The 23,387-nt window shown below is 36.5% G+C and overlaps 1 protein-coding gene across 1 annotated transcript in view; it reads left to right on the top strand.

Annotated features, from left to right (window-relative positions):
- Positions 1 to 23,387, top strand: part of CSRNP3 (cysteine and serine rich nuclear protein 3) — a 210,654-nt gene that overhangs the window by 102,789 nt on the left and 84,478 nt on the right. Inside the window, exon 4 of the mRNA XM_042243783.1 lies at positions 21,654 to 21,824. Coding sequence (XP_042099717.1) covers positions 21,654 to 21,824 — 171 coding nt within the window. The remainder of the gene's footprint in view (positions 1 to 21,653; positions 21,825 to 23,387) is intronic.

Below are 23,387 nucleotides of genomic sequence, written 5' to 3'. Positions count from 1 at the left end.
TTTCTATTTCTACATCCTTTGTTTTTATTTATAGTTCTTTATTATTATAAATCATTTCTTTATATACATTCACACAAAATTCATATATATGGAATTTTATTTCTAAGTTCACAACCTTTGCCCCTCCCTCTCCCCAAAATTTGAAAGTAACTTGGTTTTCTGCTGATTCTTTTTTTCCATTTGGCGACCATTTTATTTCACTGTTTTTGAAGTGATGCAGTAACAGAAAAATGGCTGCCTTTTGTTTATTTCCTTGTACATTAACATGATGACATCATCAAAGATATTAGCTACAATATGCATATCTTTAAGAACCCAGAATTACACTGTAAGCCAGAAACCCTTGTTTTCCTTTTTCTTTTAATGCCCCAAGGTTTTCTAGCTTTAACGCGTCTCTTGTTTGCAGGGGAAAATGAACATGAGCATTTTGGAACAAATACATTAAAATGGTGGTATTTGAAACATATCTGAATATTTTTTCAAGGTTAAGAAAAACCCATGAAAAGGCATTTACTTAAATCATGAAACATTCTAAATCAATGTTAAGACTACAAAAAATATTATAAAGAATGATGTTAAATCATCATATGTAGAGACTGGCTATTTAGCCACACATGCCTATTTTGGCTTTAAATTATTTTTTAAAGTTTCAGCTGACACAGAAAAATTTTAAATTATAATTATTTCCAAAAAATAACTTCTCATTAATGAAAAGTTTAACAGGTATATAGATTTACTATTTTTAGGATTACTATATTACTTACAGGCATTATTAAAATGTTCTATATCTCTAACTGTACAGAAAAATTTATTTTCTGACATTTATTTATGGTTTTCTGACTGACTTTTACTTCTGTGCTCTTCATTGCACATTGCATGTATTTGTCCTAAGATTTCCATTGAGATTAACAAGAAACAAGCTTTCAATTACCAATTCAATTTAGATTATTAAAGAGAGAAGAAGTTTATTTTTTCATCAACTTCCAATTGTTAAATAGCTTTTTCATTTGGAAATCCACTATCCACTTTCAAATTTTGAGAAGCAATTTTAGGTAATTATTTTAAAATATACTTTGGAAAGATAATCTGACTATACCTATGTGTATATATGTATGTGTATTAATTTAATATTTACATAAGAGAAAAATTACTATAAATGTTGAGTAGTCAGCTTTGAAACTACTTGTTAACACTGAAATCAGATAAGGTAAACCATATGCTTTATTGAGGTAAGCTGTCTAAAATAAGTTACTGCGATTTTAAGAATTAATATGAACCACATGCCCTTTAGATCTTTAAATTGAAATCTTCATTGTTCTTTTAAGTCAGCTCTTCTAGGAATGTGTCATCTTTTGTGAAGATAAATTAATCTACCTTACTTATATACATCAATAAAAGACACTCACTCTCATCTACTTTATCAAAAGTAATTAGAACATCTCGATTTTTATTCATAGATCTTATCTGTTAGTGACTGAGATTTTCATTGAGGCGATTTTGAGGGAAACAGTGACTTATCCTTTAGAAAACAACCAAGAAAAAGAAAGACCAGCAATCTAAAGGTTAAACATACTGTCAAATCATTCAGTTCAGCAAGGTTCTTTAATAACATTTGTACAAAAGTACTTTCAGAAAGCAAAAGGTGGGAAACAGCTTTTTCCTTAGTTCCCCTTCCTTAAATTATTTTCCAGCCTCTTATTAAAATGAAATCTAGTGAAGTTCTTTTGAATTCCTGCTCAAATGTTTTCTATAATAAAAAAAAAAAATCTTGTGAAGGGATTTCCATAAGTTGTGCTGCATTAATGACTTAGAGCAGCTCCCTAATCTGTTATTCCTTCCTCCTAGCAGACCTCAGCTGATAAAAATATCCATAGACACAGTGAAGTCAGTGGCATGCCTGGCTTTCTCAGACAAAACTCCCATGTGATCACATATAGGCAGCCTCAGTGAGGCTGATGCCGTGCAGCAAGCAGTAGGTAATGAGTCTTTGTGCAGAGTGAAGCTCTTGTCGCTGAACAATAAAGCATACGGTACCAGCAATAAAACACAGGGCTGGCAAATTTCAGAAGATTCCGCTGAACCAGGAAGAACAGTGCCTTCGGTGATGCTGACACACATTAGAAAATGTTAATCAATTTATTTTGGATTCTAATGAAAAAAGAGTGCAAGGACTAAGACTACTGCTATTTGAACAGGTCAGTGATTTTATAAATTACTCCAACACTTCCTTGTGTTTGATTGGATTTAAATTAGGATGGGCTGATGTGTATTTTGCCTTAAAAACTTTGCAAGATATTTACAGTGTGTAATATGAAGGATGCACTTGAATTGACCCAACTCAATTAAATGGCTGATGTAGTCAGATGTGATAGAGAAATGTTTATATGATTATAGTAAACTGAAAAGTTATTTATCCTATTTAAAAATTCATGGGTTAAAAAAATCATTTAGTAATTTCTAACCTTCTATAATGCAGAAATAACTTATGGGAGAATACTAACAAATAGCTCAAATAAAAATCTTCACACTTATTTTTCCATGATTAAAAAATTCTGTACTGCAATAGTTTGTGTCTTATGAATTAGATGATATATCATTCAAAATTTATTGATATCTTTTAGTGTACTACAAGAGATTTAACATAGTTAATTAAATAACAAATTTTAAAACCAAGAAAATTTTAAAATGTTAATAATGCTATCTCCCAGAACAATGCATTTTATATTTTATAAAATAACATATATCTATATTAATCTGTTGTGTGCCTTTTATTTTTCATGTTATATTTCTTTATTGCATTAAACCTTTTATTTCATAAATATTATTCACTCATTAAAGGAGAAAACAAATTAGCTTAATTTTAAAAAGAAGAATGGATTAATTATGTGATGATGCATACTTCCATTGACTCACCATTTAGAAAAGAATATGTGCCTTCATGGGTATTTATAAAAATATGTATACATGACCTTCTGTACCTAGAAAATAATCACTTAGGTTTATGAGCAAGAGAGTTTGTGTTTTAAATAGAGAGACTGCTGTGTGTAGGAAGACAAGGGAAGAAATAACTCTAGCAAATAATAGCACAACACTGAACATCTCTGCCAAAGAGAGACAAGCGTTACTGCTGCATGAATCTTTGGATCAAAACACATAGTTTAACTTTGCTCTACATTTTTATTGCTGTGTTATTTTAAAGGCATCGTGGGACCTAAATTCTTTACAATTAATTTCTCGGACACCATTTAGGATGATCTTAAGGCACTAGGGCGCATTTAACATTTTATAGAATTACCACAGTGACTTCATGTATTCGTATAGTGACTCAATGCTTGTAAGATGCTGTTTAAACCACAACAAAAAGAAATAGCCTATGTTCCTGATTATGCGTGCACTGTGCCTTCCAAGGGGGGAAAATAGCTATGTTTCAAAAACAAGAGGAGTTAATGAAAATTTTAAATTGGCCTTCCACATGTATTTAAATGAAGTATTTGACTATTTGGGTTTCCTTGGTTACCATAGTCGCGGCTGACAGCTTCTTTTTGGTGGGGAAGGGGAAAGCAGGGCTCTAAAACAAAGAGTTAAAAACACTTATACATTAATAGACAAGGGGGCCTGGGGGTGGGGCTGTGATACGGGCAGCCCGGCGCAGTCGGTGCCCACCCCCTCTCGCGGATTCCAGTTCTCGGGTGATTCAGGTATTCTGGCAGAACTGCAGTTCCACAATTCCTTACCCAGCATTCCGTTTCAGCTGCTGGAGGGCTGCCCGAGCCTTATGCAAATGAGACCAGCTCCGAGGCTTTGACTGCAGAAGCGAGAGGAGGGGGGGCAGAAGGGAGTTCAAAGGTCACAGGGCTGGTGGAAAGCTGGATCAGTTGCCCGAAAAAAATGCACTGGGCTCCTCTGCAGCAGTGTTTTGCAGCAGTTACATGAAGTGTGCTTTATGTCTCAGAGTGAAGATCTTACAGCGTGTGTGCCGTAGTCGTTTAAAGTGCACGCAGGTACGGTGACAGATTTCGTGATGCGCCTGATTTTATTTCTATAAAAGACACCGATGAGGATTGGCTATTTTAATTCATTGTGGAAATAGGCAGGGTGTTCTCGATTTTCACCTTCCCTTAACTAGTTTATTTAATCTTCTTAATGTTGACTCAATTTGAAACGTGGGTATTTTGTTCCAGTGGAATAATGCCATGAGAGAAAAAAATTGGATTGGGGATTCTAAATAATTCTATTTGGGAGAAAGTTTTTGATTGCAGGGAGGTATCTCGGTTGAAACATCTAGTTGAATGTCAAGACTTTAAAGTTTTAGAGGATTTTCACATTTTTAATAATTTTGTTTTAAATAAGAACCTAAGATTGTCGTGAGGTATCTGGAACTAAATAATGGAGTTCTTTTGTTCATAACCCACATGATACCATAAGGACAGTTTCAATAAGTTATATGTTCGTTTCCTTTTAAGAGAGGATTCATTGTGGAGAGTCTTCGTTCTGCATTTCATTACTAAACACCTTATCAAAGAAATAATTTCTTATTTGGGGGTTGCATCCTTTAAATCCTTTAATTTTCATAATTGTTATTAATTTTCTTTGGGACTTTTTGGATAATGCTATTTTGAACTCAACATGTTCAGCTTCCTATGACTTTTCCTTTCAGTTAAGTCTAGATTGTGAAGTGAACCTCATAAATGTCACAGGCAGGAAAAAAGTCTTTTTCCATGGACTAAATTTCACACTTTCGTAAAATGTGTGATTACATCATAGTAAAGTCTGACCTGAACCAAACAAATGTGTCCTTACTTTTATTGTTCATATTGCTTTTTTATTTAAAAAGCATATTTTTAAATAAACTTAATTAAAGCAGCATGATCAGACTATCTATGTCATTATAATTTTCAAATATATCAATTCAGCAGTTACAGTGCTGATGGGGAAAAATGTTATTGTAATTTGCATCAAATATTTATATGTTTACCTTATAAGTATATGTATATGAAAATAAGTTGGAAAGATGAAGAGGCAAAATAATGTTTCATCGTGAAATTACTTTATGCTTTCATATTTGCCTAAGATATTTTGAGTGAATTTTAAGAACCTTACCTACAAAGAGCTAGCACATGTTTAGATAATTACTTTCTTTTACATTGAAAAGGGGGGCATTAATTTTATTATAATGATTATCAAGATTTGGTAGTTTGGCACTAATATCTTTTATTTTAAAATGGGGTACGGGGAGCATGGAGGGCAGACCAAAACAAGAGAATGGCCATTTAAAACAGTGAAGGACAAGTATTGTAAATATTTATGAAATCACTTCATAGTAGTCATTTAGGGCCAGATTCTCATCCTTTATCACTCTACGGGGACATTCTGACATTTATCCAGGATCCTGAGATTAAATTAGGAAAAGATACTCATATTTTGTATGAGTTTTGTAAAAACAAATAAACTGCCATTTTCTTCTAAACTCTCTTTTGTAACTTTCAGTAATGAGCTTAAGGGGGTATATTTTAAATCAATCACTCCTTTTTATGTTGAATGGAAAATGCTGTCCTTTGGTCCAAACAACATATTTGGTTACTTTTGTTTTATATATAGGTATATAATTGTTTTGAAATACATATTTACATATATTTTATATATTTATATGTTATATATAATATATATGATATGTATATATTATATATGTATGCTTACATACTACATGCATACATGTATTTCAAACAGCCAAATAAAGTCTTTCTTACAGTCAGCTATATTTTATCCAACAATTTTGAAAAGCAAACCTCTTTACTTTTAGCTCAGGTCATGCCCAGAGTTTATACCTACCAATCCTCTACGTGTGTTACAGGCAGGGCACAGGGAAGAGGAAAGAACTAGGTTTAAAGTTCATTTAGCCTGTCCAGTACTATTAACTTTGTAAATGCAACTGCTACTACCCATTAGCACATTCTGAATATAGAAATAACAACAGTGCGGGCAAAGAAGGAGCGCCTGTGAAGATTCTTGTAGAAAATGTGGTAATAGACAAATGTGAAATAAAGAGAATTGTTGTGCTTTCGTGAGCCACGAGAGAGCTATATATGTCCCGCAGCAAATTTATGGCTTTGAATATCCTGGAGAATTTATGTCTCTATGCAAATTCACTCAAAACTTTGAAGTCTTTTTTGCATTTGCTTGAACCATACAGCTTCCATACAAATCTCAGCAGCAGGTACCTAGTAAGTTCATAGTCTGGACACTTAAATGCATATAGAAAAATGCATTTCTGTAAATGCAAATAAAATTAAATTTAGAAAGTTAAGAGTAGATAGAGTAAAGTAAAAACAAATCATTGAAGGATACACTTAGTGTACTTTAAGAGGTGGTATTATATCAGACTTCAAAGAAATCTTTACGGATTTTTCAAAAATTAATTTCCTGCTTTCTGATTACCAATCTGTCTTTGTCATCATTTGAAACTAGAGACCATATTGTAAGCTTGGAAAAGATTTTAGGGCAAACATGTTGTACTCAGTCTAGCAGGATGGAGCATAATCTAAAATCTACAAATAGCTGTTGTTGTCTCAAAATTGTGTGTGTAGGTTTTAGGGTGTATTATCAATATATGTGTTCTTTTCCTGAACTTCTGGTGCCTATGAAAAAGAAAGAAGAATAAAATTACAACATATAGATGGAAAATGTTCAAAATAATTGAGTATTCAAAACAATCACATTTTTTCATCTTAACCTGGCATTTCTTAGGAAACAAAGCAAATGATTGCATTTTTATTGGCTATTCTAAAATGTAAATAGACTTGTATTAATTTTGTTGAAGAGTATAAGGATAACAAAATTGTAAGATGGTTTTAAAGGTCTTATTTTTATTCCATATTATTAGACAGATGGCAACATTATAGTAATACTTTGTCTAGGACAGTTGGAAAGTAATCTACTAAATTAACCAATTTTCCAAATATGTAAAGTTTATAACTTAAATGGCCAGTTTTTCTTTAATGATAATTGGTTTCATGGAAGTAAGATATGGTACATATCATTCTGCTTTGTTGAGCAAAGTGGAAATCAGTTTAGGCCCTTCTTCATGGCATAAGAATCATTATTTCCACCATTACACCGACTTATAGCAAATGATAACACTGTTACTCAACTGTACCCCAGTACTAAACAGTGTTAGTTGCTCAGTCATGTCCAACTCTTTGCAATCCCACAGACTGTAGCCCACCAGGTTCCTCTGTCCATGGGATTCTTCAAGCAAGAATACTGGAGTGGGTTGCCATTCCCTTCTCCAGAGGATCTCCCTGACACAGGGATTGAACCCGGGTCTCCTGCATTGCAGGCACATTCTTTACCATCTGAGCTACAGGAAAGTCCAGTACTAAATAGTGTTGCTATTATATACTTTTTAGCATATAGCTTTATATGCTTTCTATATACTTTATGTGCCTTTTATATTTTACTCTTTCTTTTCTCCTTTTATATTTATTATTTTAGTAATTAATAATTACTCCTTATCTGACAGTAATTAAAAATGAAGTATATGCACTTTATTTTACATTAAATTCCATATAGCTTAGACTTTGGTGGGCAAAGTGGGGAGAGGTAAACATCCCTCTATACTACCCCATTGCTGACCTTCTGACACATGCAGATATGTAGTATACTCAGCACAGAGACGTAGAATTTGTCTTCGTTTTTCTTACATTTAGGATATTTAAAATCATGTTGGAACTCCAGATAAATGAGAAATTGATTTTGGTTGCTGCAATGAGAATCTGTCATACTAAATCACCAACAGGGATTCGAAAGTACTTTTTCTAACAGGAAAATTAGGAGTTTCTAACAAGTATACCAAAGAAAACACACAGACCAATTATCTTGGTGGCGTTTGACTAAACACTGGTGCATATACCTATTCTTACCAATTTCAGGAGTTGTGGTCTATTTTATTCTTGAATCCTGGGACTTTTAGGTACACCACCTTCTACCACCATGCTAATTATTACTCAGGCAATCTCTCATCTCCATGTAAGCTTATGAATGCACATATTCATTTAGAAATGCATTATTTAGTTATTTGTGTGTGTGCATGCATGTACACACGTGTGCACACCTAATATTCCCCCAGTCATATACAAGAAAAGTAAGACAACAGAGCCATCAATCCCTATTTCTTCAAAATTCACTAGTATAGTGTATATGTTAAGACACATACAGTGGTTAATATCATACCCATTAATAGATGGTCTCTTACATTCTGAAGATTTTTGAGGAGCTGAAGAAATGTTGCTTCTCATTCTGTAAGAATTAGAATAGTCCAAAGTGCTGGGGAAAATTTCCATATCATGGTCTTCTTTTGCCCACTAGCATTTAAAAATGCCTGAGAACTACTTTAACAAGCCTGGGTAATTTTGTCTAATACAACAAAACATTGTAAATCTAGGGCAATTCATGAACAACTGAAAAATCAGGAAAATGTTGTACATTGTTTTCTTGATAAGTAAGTGCTTTTATGATGTAGTTTTAAAGAGTGTGAGTTCACACTATATTGTGGAGCATGAAAAGACTGAATAGCATGGTGTTTGGGAGTTTACCTTTAAGTTCCAACCCTGGCATCACTTCTAAAGCATGGTCTGCCATTTACAATCCATGTGGCCCTGGACAGAGTACTTGAAAACTGTAAGCCTCATCTTCATTTGCAAAGTGGAAATAATTGTATCTATATCAAAGAGCTTTTATGAAAACAAAATGGTATGATGCATGCCTGGCACAGAATATGAGCATTAAAAGTGGTAACTATAGTAGTAGCATATTAAAAAGCGGAGACATTACCTTGCCAACAAAGGTCCATCTAGTCAAGGCTATAGTTTTTCCAGTGGTCATGTATGGATGTGAGAGTTGGACTGTGAAGAAAGCTGAGCACCAGAGAATTGATGCTTTTGAACTGTGGTGTTGGAGAAGACTCTAGAGAGTCCCTTGGACTGCAAAGAGATCCAACCCATCCATCCTAAAGGAGATCAGTGCTGGGTATTCATTGGAAGGACTGATGTTGAAGCTGAAACTCCAATACTTTGGCCACCTCATGCGAAGAGTTGTCTCATTGGAAAAGACCCTGATGCTGGGAGGGATTAGGGGCAGGAGGAGAAGGGGACGACAGAGGATGAGATGGCTGGATGGCATCACTGACTCGATGGACATGAATTTGGGTGATGGACATGAATTTGGGTGATGGACAGGGAGGCCTGGTATGCTGCGATTCATGAGGTCTCAAAGAGTTGGACACGACTGAGCAACTGAACTGAACTGAACTGATAGTAATAAATTAGTAATATTTTTCAACCTGCAGGAGTTGGTTCCCTGGTCCTCATATGACAAGTTCAGCTTAAGTCTATAGTTACAACACTCTTGATAAGATTTCAATGAAGACATGTTTTCCAAAGATAGAAACCCACTAGGAGTTTCTTAGAGGTCATACCTAGGAAGTACTGGGCCGTTGCTACCTTATATTCAGATGGGACAGTAGAGGTGGCAGCCACCATAGTCATCAAATTCAAAATATATGTGGTTTCATAGTCCTACCAACTAGAAGTATAATATCCACAAAATCCTCACAAATGTAGTAATATATGCTTTTTTAAAATTCTCTTGTTTTATATCCTTTGTTGCTTTAAAGGTTTTCATTTTTAAGGCTTTGCTCTACTGTTTTTTTTCTTTTCCATGTTGACTTTGTACAATTAAGGCATTAGTTGTTCATTTTCCACCCAAAGTTCCTGGTTTATCCATAGACTATGTGTTGCAGGAAGGGGGACCTCTTTAGGGCCCGAAACTGGACTCTTGTCTAACATTCGGAAATGAATTGTCGGAAGAGACACGTGCTGATAAAGCAAGAGATTTTATTGGGAAAGGGCGCCCAGGCAGAGAGCAGTAGGGTAAGGAAACCCAGGAGAACAGCTCTGCCACATGTCTCGCAGTCTCGGGTTTTATGCTGATGGGATTTGTTTCCGGGTTGTCTTCAGCCAATCATTCTGATTCAGAGTCCTTCGGTGTGGTATATGCCTTGCTCAGCCAAAATGGATGCCAGAGAGAAGGATTATGGGAGGATGTTGGACATGTGGTGTCTCCTTTTGACCTTTCCTGAACTCCTCCGGTTGGTGGAGGCTTATTAGTTCCTTGTTGCTTACCAGGACCTCCTGTCATAAAACAACTCATGCAAATGGTTACTATGGTGCCTGGCCAGAGTGGGCGGTTTCAGTCAGTGTGCTTCCCCTAACATATGGACCTTTCAGTTATAGAGGGAGCATGGCTCATGTTCGGTGCCCAAGAAACGTTTGCTGATCCAATGCTGTTGTAGAGCAGGATTCCAGTTCTGCCTCATGACTTAAAAGCGCTAATTTGTTTAAATCATGAAAAAAATATTCATGGACCCACTGCTGTTTAAAACTTCCTCTGTATCAGAATGATGTCTAGAAATACTGCATCAATTGATTTAGCCACAAGGTTTTTCAAAAGAAATCTAAGAAATATATCTACATCTTTTTTACTTAAAAATTATTTTAACAGCATACATAAAAGTGTTCTGTGATGACTATACGTGAGTAGCAAGTGTTGGATAAATTGGTGGTGGAGGGTGGGGGATATCATGATTCTGCTTTTGTGGAACTTGTTTGAATGATGGAACTTTTCTCAATAGTGGGTTTCCAAGTTTTAAAAGATTGTATGAGTTTGGTGTGATTTATTTCTGTTGTGAATGATTTTAATTTATGCCAGGAGAATCTTCTCTGAGACTTGAAAATTCAGGTATTTAATCTTACTCTGTAAATTATTTTTACTAATTGCTGCTTCATGCAATGTCAGCTGCAGGTTGAATAACTATTTACTATCTGCCTTCGATAGTAAAAAAATCTATATCTTGCCTAAGGTAGTGATCATTTTCAAGAACATGTTAAGTACTTTTTCTACTTATTCTAAGTTTTCAAATCTTCTTAATTTTTTTTTGCACAGTATCTTTGTCAGGATCCCAGTGCTTAGATGGGTATGGTCCTGAAGTTTGACCATATTTATTATGATGTCCACTTTAGGGTACTTTACAAGGAAGTGTTTTTAAAAGATCTTTCACTTCAGTCTACTCCCATGATTCTTCTGAAGGAAAAGGATGTCATATCTCTCAAATATCTTTTGATCTATTCTGACTACTCTATTATTTAGTCAGAAAATTTCTAAATGACTGAAGAGAAACTTCTTAAGTGCTCAGGAGAAAAAAATGTTAACTTCCAGTGCTGCAGTAATAATTCTAAATTCTTTCACATTTGTGTGGTCCTTTTTTTTTTTTTTTTCCCCCTGATGTGGGAAGTCCAAGAAATTAGACTAAGTCTTAATAGAAGCATATAAAATAAATTTTTCATTGGTACTTTTGTTGTTGGGGTAGGAAAAATAGGCTTACAACAGGCACTTGATCAGTTTTCAACAGTTTTAAAAGCCTTATCATGTTCCTGGTTGGGTCTCTCTGCTTTTGCTAACTGAAAATGCATCCTGAAAGTTAACTTTAGGGAACAACTTTGGCTTTCTGTCCACATGTATTCTATTATATTGTGTTGCCAAATAACAATTAATGTACGATGTTTTTAGGATTACAAAGCATTGAAAATCAAGTTCTGGCTATCTTATATGGACACTAATCCCAATGACAGGTAGTATGGAAAACTTCTTGGGGTTCTATAGAACCCTTTTAGCATTAGTAAGTGGAGTAGGCTTCCATTCCTTTGTCAGCAGGGCATGCAGCAGTTTGCACACAGTGAGGCAGGACAGTACTGACAGTTAGAGGCACCCACCTTTGATGGAGGCCAGGCTTTTATCATTTACTCCTTGGTTGTGGGGACTGTACTGCATCAGAGCCTGTTCTTACTAGGTATGCCCTGCCCCTTGTTTCGATGGAAGTGGAAACTGAGACCCAGAGGAGATAATCCTCTTACCTAAAATTAGGCCACTTGTTAGTAGCTGATCCAGGATTAGGTTCCAAACTGATGACCATTCATTTACTGAACAGGCACTGGAATACATACTCAGTTCAGGAAGAACCTTTCAGTTAAGTATGTGACAGTCAGGTGAACTAGTAATTCTGATGCAGTGTAGTAAATACTGCTCAGTGCACCAACCAGGTGCTGTGCTGTGAATGTAGGGAGGTCACTAGACCCAGTGTGATGCTGGTCAGGGAATATTTTTCAGAGAAAGTCTGGCTCAGGTCTCCTGGACCAATGACCTAGATCTCTGAAACCACAGTTTCCTTTGCTAAAACTACCCTGCAGGTTTTGGGAAAAGATTACAGAGGATAGGTGCAAAGTGGCCCATAATAGATATTCACCAAATGGTGACTGACATTATTATAAAGGGAATGAGGCAGTCTAAACTACATCTTAGGAAAGACAGACACTGTTTAGAAAGGAACCCTTGAAATCAGTAAGGAATGTCCACAGGAGATGCAGTTCACTCTTTGGCACCTGTGGCAGAAGAAGCTAGGGGAGAAAGAACCTTGCCTTAGGAGAGGGATGACCCTGGTGTAAAGGGAACAGGAGGTAACAGATGCTCAGACTTCTAGGATACTGTAAACTAATGTGTTCACAATCAATTATTCCTTCAAGTTCTGGATGTCCACCAAAGCTGAGGAAATGGCATTAAGTCACTAGAGCAGAAGTTTTTAACCAGGAAATCCATGGATAAATGGCGTATGCATGTGTGCGCTTGTTTCAGGGGCAAGCATTCATTTCTTTAATTAAATTCTCAAACTGCAAATCATCAAGCTACAAAATTGTCAAAATTCAAAAAATATAAAGTAACTCAGACCTTTAACTCAAGGTCACAGCTAACTCTGGCATAAGGAATTCGTACATAATTGGGGAACCCTCCAATTGTTTCTCCAACAAAAATATTCAGTAGACAAGAGCACTCCCAGCATTTTTGGCTTAAGCAGACACCTGGACAAGAGAAATGTATTTGGCTAACTTGTACTCCTTGAGTTGGCAAACCACCAGTATCATTTTTCACATTGGTGGTGCCCCATGGAAACACCTTGCAGGATTTTACCTTGTGAATTCATTGCCAAATCCCTATCTTCTTGGCAGCAGCTATATTAATTTCTTGCCAAATGGGTTAAGGCAGAAATGGCCTAGTATTGTGGAAGAAGATATCCCCCCTTTTAAAAAAAGCAATGGATAAGCATTCTGAGACCGTTTGGCATGGTGTGGTCAAGGCATTGAAGTCAGATGCCAACTTCTTAAGATAATAATTATCTTATTTAGTAGCAACTTCAGCCAATAGTCAGGGTTTGATTCATGTAACAGTGTAAGGGCAGTAGCAGTGTGAATGTTAGGGCAGAACAAAGATTACTCAAATTCATGGTGTAAAAAACAGGATGCAAAAGATAAAGCTTCTGCACAACAAAGGAAAATATAAGCAAGGTGAAAAGACAGCCATCTGAATGGGAGAAAATAATAGCAAATGAAGCAACTGACAAACAACTAATCTCAAAAATATACAAGCAACTTCTGCAGCTCAACTCCAGAAAATAAACGACCCAATCAAAAAATGGGCCAAAGAACTAAATCGACATTTCTCCAAAGAAGACATACGGATGGCTAACAAACACATGAAAAGATGCTCAACATCACTCATTATTAGAGAAATGCAAATCAAAACCACAATGAGGTACCACTTCACACCAGTCAGAATGGCTGCGATCCAAAAATCTGCAAGCAATAAATGCTGGAGGGTGTGGAGAAAAGGGAACCCTCCTACACTGTTGGTGGGAATGCAAACTAGTACAGCCACTATGGAGAACAGTGTGGAGATTCCTTAAAAAATTGCAAATAGAACTACCTTATGACCCAGCAATCCCACTTCTGGGCATACACACCGAGGAAACCAGAATTGAAAGAGACACATGTACCCCAATGTTCATCGCAGCACTGTTTATAATAGCCAGGACATGGAAACAACCTAGATGTCCATCAGCAGATGAATGGATAAGAAAGTTGTGGTACATATACACAATGGAGTATTACTCAGCCGTTAAAAGAATTCATTTGAATCAGTTCTGATGAGATGGATGAAACTGGAGCCGATTATACAGAGTGAAGTAAGCCAGAAAGAAAAACACCAATACAGTATACTAACACATATATATGGAATTTAGGAAGATGGCAATGACGACCCTGTATGCAAGACAGGGAAAGAGACACAGATGTGTATAACGGACTTTTGGACTCAGAGGGAGAGGGAGAGGGTGGGATGATTTGGGAGAATGACATTCTAACATGTATACTATCATGTGAATTGAATCGCCAGTCTATGTCTGACGCAGGATGCAGCATGCTTGGGGCTGGTGCATGGGGATGACCCAGAAAGATGTTATGGGGAGGGAGGTGGGAGGGGGTTCATGTTTGGGAATGCATGTAAGAATTAAAGATTGTAAAATTTAAAAATAAAAAACTAAAAAAAAAAAAAAAAAGATTTTGATTTAAACTAACTCATTTAAAATTGTATCCTGATGGGCTTTCTCCTGGCTCAGTGGTAAAGAATCCACCTGCAATGTTGGAGACTCAGATTTGATCCCTGGGTTGGAAAGATACCCTAGAGGAGGGCATGGCAACCCACTCCAGGATTCTTGCCTGGAGAATCCCGTGAACAGAAGAGCCTGGTGGGCTATAGTCCATGGGGTCACAAACAGTCAGACATGACTGAGTGACTAAGCACGCATGCAGTCAGGAACACATCTTGATAACTAATGATATCCCACCAGAAAATACTACAGTGTGATATTTTCAGCCAAGCCCTCTTTTCTTAAGTACTGGAATAAAACCTGCACACCATCAATTGAGCAACTGTCCTCTTCATCCTCTCTCTGGCCCTGTAGACAATCTAGTTGATGAAGTGTGACATTGTGAATAATCTTGGTTTTGCCAGCTAAGCTTTTCCCACCTGCTATCACAGAAGAGCCATACACCAGTATTTTCATCAACCTGTTTGCAGTGCTTCTCATCTCATCATCTGAATTTGGTGAAGCAACCAGAGGAAACATCAAAATTGCTTTCCATTCTGCATAACAGTAAAGGAGAACGATCTGCTTTTTCTGTGCAACTGAATCCTGACACTGGTGGTTCCTGGTCTCCGGGCCCATTGCTGACTGAAGTGAACAGCATTAGCTTATCAGAGTCGTTGGGAGAGAACTTTATTATGGTTTCTTAGCTTTTTGTGCTTGCTGGAAGAATCTGATGAGGATGTAAAGTAAATTATTTTCTTCTTTGATAAACCAGGAATAAATATCCTTCAAGTCAGGTTACATTGCAAGCTAACACGCTCCTTTGATATATGCCACGTCACAGAGGCAGAAGGGTCTTTGTTAATGACCTTTGCAGTTAAAGATTACTCTCATTTTGATTAACTACAAAACTAGCAAGCAACCAATGCAAAGGATACACCCAGGTGAAACTGAGCAGAGGGGCTGTAGACACACCTCTTTGTTCCTGAGAGAGGACCATGCATAGCTCCTGGTCTAAGTAGCCTCCATGGAATTAAGGACCTGCAGGTCAAATGAACCATCAGGCTAGGGAAGAAACAGCATCTCACTGAAAATATCTCCCCATTTCAATATAAAGAAATTCTTGCCACGGCAGAATTACTTCCTTTTAAATGCATTTTTTCCAGCATCAGTGATAGGGCAGGCTTGCCCTTAACTTATTAACTATCTCCCACCGCCCCCTCACCTTTTTTTCAGTTGTTTGATGAACTCGTGATTCACCCTAATGACCTTACATGTTTCATTTACTGGGTTTTATCTGATTGGTAAAGAACAGGAATATTCATATGCAGTAGTTCCAGTTAGTGAAGTGAAGTGAAGTGAAAGTTCCTCAGTTGTGTCTAGCTCTTTGTGACCCCATACAGTCCATGGAATTCTCCAGGTCAGAATACCAGAGTTGGTAGCTGTTCCCTCCTTTAGGGGATCTTCTTAACGCAAGGATCGAACCCAGGTCTCCTGCATTGTAGGCAGGTTCTTTACCAGCTGAGATATAAGGGAAACCCAACAGTATTGGAGTGGGTAGCCTGTCCCTTTTCCAGCAGATTTTCCTGACCCAGTAATCAAATCAAGGTCTCCTGCATTGCAGGCAGATTTCTTGCCAACTGAGCTATCAGGGACGCCCCAGTTCTAGTCGGTAGGTGGCATCTTTTATGTAGATGTTTTCTTGATTTCCTAGTCATTCTGCTTTTTCACCAAGAGCCAAGAGCACCAGTTAGGGATGTAAGAAGAAAAGCAGGATGCCCAGTTAAATTTAAATTTCAGAAGAGCAACAAATAATAGGTAAATTTATATCTCAAATGGTATTTTTTTAAATCTAAAATGTAACTGGGTGTCCTTTATTTTAATTTGCTAAATCTTGCAACTCTAAAATGAATCTTCTCCAAATCAAAGAACTTGCTGTACAGAACTAAGAGATTGACAATGCTCTTAAGCCATATTTTCTGTAGCCATTTCCTTATAATACATAGCAAAACATTAAAAATAGGGACAGACTGTCATAAGAAAAAAGGATTAAACATAAGATGAATATAAATGGGATAGTAAGAACTCAGTGAGTTACCTAGAAAAGCTGTGAAATTTTTAGTCTGTTGAAAGAGAGGAACATGAACAAGATTCCAACAAATACCCAAAATTTAGCTTCAGTCCTTCCCGAGGCATTAAACTGTACATTTTTATCCAGTGTCTTACTTATTTTCACCTTCCAGCTTTCTGGTTTCTGACATTTTTTTCCAGAAATACATTAAATAAAATAATTGTACTTATAGAAAATCTAGTGTAATTTATCAGTATCTTTTTGAATAGAGATGGAAACATTTCTACTTTGCAACTACTTTTTCTTTAAATATCCAGAGGCTTCTTCACATCTAATACAGATATGAAATAAATAGTATATGTTAATTAAGAATAACAGATATCCAAGATTATAAGATGTTTATTAGAATTTTAAAGTTGAATTTCACAGTAGAAAGGGCACTTGAGTGTAGGGAAAAAGGAATCGCAAACCAAGAGGCTGGCCAAGTGATGAATTCATGGATTATATTAATAAACGAAAAAATCAGATAAATCAGTGCTAGACAAAGAGAGACTATTGGCTTTGAAATGCGGTGAGCTTATTGAAGCCTCTGAGTGAGGTTCTTCGTAGTGATACCTAATTGGGTGGCTCCTTGCCCAGTGGCCTTGTAGTAAATGGTCACAGGACTGACACCTGACCCAAAATGGGCTAAAGGTTGCTCATGCCTTGGAACGTTAATCTTAAACTGTGAGACTCAGAAGTTGCTAGACTTAAACCCGGTAACAGTGGTGCTCTAAAAAAAAAAAAAAAAAAAAAAAAAAACACATCAAGGAATTTCTACAGCCGTAATCTAGAAGTGGTCCTTATTCCTGCTGTTCCTCAGTTTTGCATTTCAGCTGTATTTTAGATTGCATCAACTAGTTCAGTATTTTTCCAACAGATGTCTTTGTGCTTAAGTTAGCTAGAATTGGCTTTTGGGTTGCTTGCAAGCAAAAAGAAATTATATGACGATTTGAGGTCAATTTCATCTCATTTTGATTCTCATCTAATCACATATGCCAGATAGTTTGTTAGGAGAGATAGAATGGTGAATGAGATGAACATGATTCTGCTTTATGGAGCTTTTAGTCTATCAGAGAAAATAGACACTGACAACATAATTAAACTGTGGAAATGGAAGAGTTTCCTTCATTCATCATACAAACATTTATTGAGCCCCTATTAGATATAAAGCATTGTTCTAGATGCTTGGAACATCTGTAAAGAAAACAAATATTCCCACCTTTGAATCTTCCAGCAGGGGATGAAAAATAATTAATAAACCTAAAAAGTACATAAATAATATAGATTTAGAAGGTGGTAAGTGCTATGGGAAAATAAGCTAAAAAGAAAATTGCAAGAAATCATGCATGCATCAAAGGGCTTAGAGTCCAGAGAGAAAAGACAGGTTGGAGAAAGTGAATTATTATTAGAGCTGAAATACTGGCAACAAGGCCAAATGGTCCAAAAAGGTGAAGTTAACCAGAGTATGTTGTTAAAGACTTTATAAGCCATTTTGAGGATTTTGAACTTCATCCTAAGGCAATCCAAAGCCACTTAAGAGTTTTAAGCTACGGACATGATCACATTTGCATTTTAAATTTATCGTCCTGCCTCCAACCTGGAAAACCCACTGAAGGCTAACCAGTCGTAGATGAGAGAGAATAATTAGGAGGTGGTTGTCCTAGTCCAAGTGAGAAATGGTGATACTGTTGATTAACATGTGTTTCTTGAATTGGAAAATGGTAGCTGTATTTAAATGGCTGTTAACGAGGCAAATTTTCAGCTTATCATATTTAGAGTAAATTAATGCCTGTCAGGTTTATCTTCTGTTCTTCGAGCTTTGACGCTGTTTACCAATTTGAAATGTTGACCACTTTTTCATTAGCTTCGTACCTACCAAGTTTAATTATGTCTCCTCTTTAGGAAAAAAATATATGACAAGTTAAGGAGCTGTGCAGCCACAGGACGAGAATTGATTCTGTTCACCTGCATCTGTTCCTAGCTACCTACATATGGTTGTCCTCAAATTCTGAGAGAAATAATACAGGGGACAAGCAAACCACGTATATACAACTCCTTTATTAACAGGCCTTCTCTTTAAGTTCTTGTATTCTTTTCTTCCTAGTGAGACACTATAGATGATGTAGGAGAAAACCACATGCTCCTTTTACCATTCCACTATTAGGTCTTGATCAAGGTTTATCTGCTGGTAAGCAATAGGTCACTTGGCCCTCATAATTTGTGATAACATCTTGTTACACTCACATAATATTTTTTAAAGGCTGTGAAACTAGACAAGTGTTATGCTTGGTTGCTGCACAAGCAGTTTAGCACTTAACCAGTTTCACTGGTATGAGTGAAGTTATAAAGTTATAAAGTGTAAGTCGCTCAGTCGTGTCCAACCTTTGTGACCTGTCCAGGGAGTTCACCAGGCAAGAATACTGGAGTGGGTTGCCATGCCCTTCTCCAGGGGATCTTCGTGACTCAGGGATCGAACCCTGAAACACATATTAATCAAGGATATCACCATTTCTCACTTGGACTAAGACAACCACCTCCTAATTCTTCTCTCCCATCCACTATTGTTTGCTTTCAATGGGTCTCCTGCCTTGCAGGCAGATTCTTTATCATCTGAGCCACCAGGAAGCCCAAAGTTAAAGTTATACCCACCTGTAATTATTTGAATGTTTAATTTTCAGCATAGATACTAATCCCGCCTTAACGAGTCCGTTCCTTTTCTGCTTTGACCTGGGAAGAGCTTAGGCTCTTTCAGTCCCAAAAATGAAGACAGAAATTGCAGTCAGCCTTCAACTCCACTGCTTCAGGTCTTGCCAGTACAAATGTAACAACAATGGGAAAAGAGATTTTTGAATTATCTTAGCATCCCTCCAAAAATTTCCCCTCTCATGCTTGAGGAAGTGAGAAAGGAAGAGGAGAGTGCCAAGTACCACATTTTGCCATGCTGGAATGTAGTTTCCTTTGGGCCAATTGGGTGTCCTTGATTCTCAAGAAATCTGCCTTTCTTAAGGAAGTTGGAGGAGATCAGATGGTTAAATGGCACTTAAGGACGTGGTTTTTAACTGTTACCATTGCAAAGTCTTATTTAAAAATGTACTTTTTAAACATGGGTTTCCATCTTGTATTACTTTGTGTCTTGGTGTCTCTCCCTCATGAATTACTTTGCATCTTGTTTGAAGTGAACAATTTTCAAATTTATATCCTGTCCTACTTTTATTTCAGGAACTTTACTTAAAATATCTTTTTCCCCCTCCACCCTGCTCAGATATGCATGAACATTATATGCATTTCATACTCTTTAAGACAGAGAAAATAATAAGCCCATCTGAATAATGGTAAAAGAAGAGTCAGAGTAGAGATTTTATTCTCAAAAGAGGGGACAGTGCCGTATCTTCTTATTGCTATCAGTTATCTATTGTTAATATAAGTCATGAAAAGACATAAATTAGTAAAACAAGGCAATAGAACATGAATTTGGAGGTATTCTCAATTCCATGCAGCCCAGCATAGTGAATGCTTGCTTCTTGGGAGCAGGTAACACAACACATTCTACTGCTTTTTGTACCCCCTTACTCAACTGAAGGAGTCAAGCGTATGCCTACTGGTTACTAACCACACGAATAGATGAGTAGAGTAAATTGAAATTAATGATACTTAAGAGACATCTAATACTGTCCTTAACTTTACTAGAAGTCACACCAGTTATGGACACAGAAGATTTTGATTAGGAATTGAGTGCTGAGTTATATAACTCTCTGGGGCTGGTGTGTGGCCACACTCAAGGAAGGAAAAGTCCAAGGAAGGAGCTACTGGAGAAGAGACTAGAAATAAGGCAAATGGCCCTCAATTTGAGTATGTGCCAGAATCACCTGGACAGCTTCAGGGAGCAGTGTCCTAGGCCCTAACCTCCAAGAGAGTTTCTGATTCAGTAGATCGGGAATGCGGCTTTAGAGTTTGCATTTGTTAGAGTTTGCATTTCTAACATTTCCCCCTTAGGTGGTTCTGATGCTGCTAATCCAAACAGAATTTGAAAAACTGGCCCAGCTCCAGGGATCTGGTCAGACTGTGCGCTTTGTGATTTGCATAGAGAAGGAGGTAATTACAGCAATTTCTGAAGCCAGTACCTAGATAATGTAACAAAGAACTTAAATGGGAGTTAAAAATCAGCTGACATAAATAAGATGGAAGATAGAATGAATGGAATCAACCTAGTAATACCTTCAGCTTAGTTAATTTAGCAATGTTAGACCATCCACCTATATCTGAGCTAATATAGTAATAAGTTATTCCTGAAATATGTTCACATTGGCAGAAAGTTTATGCCCTTGTGCATATGTCAAGGTAAATGATGAAGATGGAGAGAGGGCAGCTCAAGGAGAGGAGACACATCATTCATCCTTTAGGAGAAACTACCTCCACTTCCCACTCTTCCCTCTTCCCACCCAATTAGTGCGATATCCCTTGTAAATATCCTTAGGAGGTTTCTGAAACTGTGGCGACAGCTTCAGCAACCAGGTATCATGTGGAAGCGTTTCACTTTATTGTAATAGTTAAGCGGAAACCACCTAAAATTTAGATCTGAATGCATATGCTTCGTTGTGCTCAGCTAATCGGGTTTCTTGTATTTTAAAAATTGAGTATGAAGTTTTTGCATACTTATCCGTGTTCCTTCCAGTAATCGTTTTAGGACTTTGGGGAACATTAACGTTTATCTTTGTTACAGAATTTTACATACTTAAGTGGATTTTCTCAATTTGCCAACAAAAAGGAATAGAGGTAGTGCATTAAAATGAAATATGTCTAAAAAACTGTTACATTTTGGTAAGCAAGTGGTCAGATGCTTGTATTTAATCTAAGTTCATTACTGAAAATATTTTTTAAAAACTGCTTAGTGATCCTTTCAAGGGAAAACTCAGCTCATGTATAAAAAGCCGTATAAAAATGACTCCAGAGACCTTGGCTGCACATCCAGCGGTCAAATATTTCAATGCTCCGCTGCTCCCGTTCCTGTTACAGGTACATGTGACAGCACTGCAGCGATGAGTGGAATTTTAAAGAGGAAGTTTGAAGAAGTTGACGGCTCCTCGCCCTGCTCCTCTGTGCGGGAATCAGATGATGAAGTTTCCAGCAGTGAAAGCGCTGACAGTGGGGACAGTGTCAATCCGTCCACTTCTAATCATTTTCCCCGTGAGTACAGAAGCCGTAACTGAAGCGGATTGTTTGGTTCTACAGTGAAAATAATTGTATTATTGTGTGATTTTTTTTTTACTGTTATTACTAATTTTGTTTTGTTTTTACAATTGAACTAAAAGCAAGACATGATTAAGGAAAAATGAAAGATTTTTGAGGCATCAGTGGATTCCTTTGTATGGTGGATTATTTGATCATGTTAACCAACAGAGTCAATGAAAAATGACTTTTTATATTATTACTTTTCAAAGGAAATGCCCTACTCTGGCAGTAGATGGGGAAAGACATGTCTAGGCACAAAAAATGTATCCTCGTCAAAGCTGCAATGATACCCTAGGAGGAAAAAAAAGTGGGGAGGATGTATTTGGGAGTGGAAGGTCTGGGCTCACTGAGAAGGGACATAGCCAGCCATGATTTAAGAGATTAAAAGCAGCAAAACTCTCCCAAATGTGCGAGTGCTGTTTTTCCTCTTTCTACTCATCCCTTTATTCTCCTATCCTTAAGAATAATATGTAAAGCCCACAAAATAAAAAAGGTGTATTCTTTCTCTTTTTCCACTGCACTGTAGCATCACACCTTCCTGTCAGGCAAGGTACTGTGAGGTTTGAAGGACTGGCAAGAGAATTTCATAAGGTAATACAATAGACAGGCTAAATGAAACTATTACTAGCTAAATAATCTTGAGTTTATGTTTCCCATAGGAGGCTTTTACTATATCGTGATATGATGATAGATAACTAATTTTAGTTTTTTATTTTTCAGTTAAGTAGCTGATTTTATTAATATGTCATTACATATTGTAGAATTTATTTTGCTAATGTGACTACCGAGAAAATGAGAATTAATCATATTTTTAAGAGTTAATAAGGAGCTCAATAAAACTATTGAATATGAAACACACTAAAATCAACAGCATTCCTTTAAGCAAGCAAAATTCATAGAAAATAGCATGAGAGGACATCTACAATTATTATAACAAAAATGTCATCAAATAATAAGGGACAAAGTAATTGTATGATGTAGGTTGATCTTCAGATATATTTACAAATGTCATGATAGTGTGAAATGAGCTTGTGTTTTGATTTTAAAGATGTATGTTACCTGTTTGGTCTTAATATTAACAGTGATAATAACAACAACATCATCATCTAAGATGTTTTGTGAAGATCAAAGAGCAAGTGAGATAATACACATGAAAGAACTTTGTAAAATGTCAAGTACTGAGCACATGTTATATTAAAATTTATTCTCATAGCTCACGTTTATTGGGTACATGCTGTAATCCAATAGTTTTATATACATTATTCCTACCCTTAACAGCCATCCTGGAAGAACCACTACCTTCAATTTACAGAGGAAATAACTGAGGCTCAAAGAGGCTAAATATCTTGCCCAAGATCACATAGGATTTAAGACTAGACTCACATATATACATGTGTGTGTATATATACATATATATATATCTCCATATATTTATGTGTCCCATCCCATAGTCTTCACCTTTTCTATTATCTCATTCTGCCCTTTAATAATATAATATTGGACATATCTTTATAATGC

Source organism: Ovis aries, chromosome 2 (genome assembly GCF_016772045.2).
Source record: "Ovis aries strain OAR_USU_Benz2616 breed Rambouillet chromosome 2, ARS-UI_Ramb_v3.0, whole genome shotgun sequence".
Classification (NCBI taxonomy): Eukaryota; Metazoa; Chordata; class Mammalia; order Artiodactyla; family Bovidae; genus Ovis; species Ovis aries.
The sequence above is the reverse complement of the archived record's forward strand: the minus strand, read 5'-3'. Positions and strand labels throughout refer to the sequence as shown.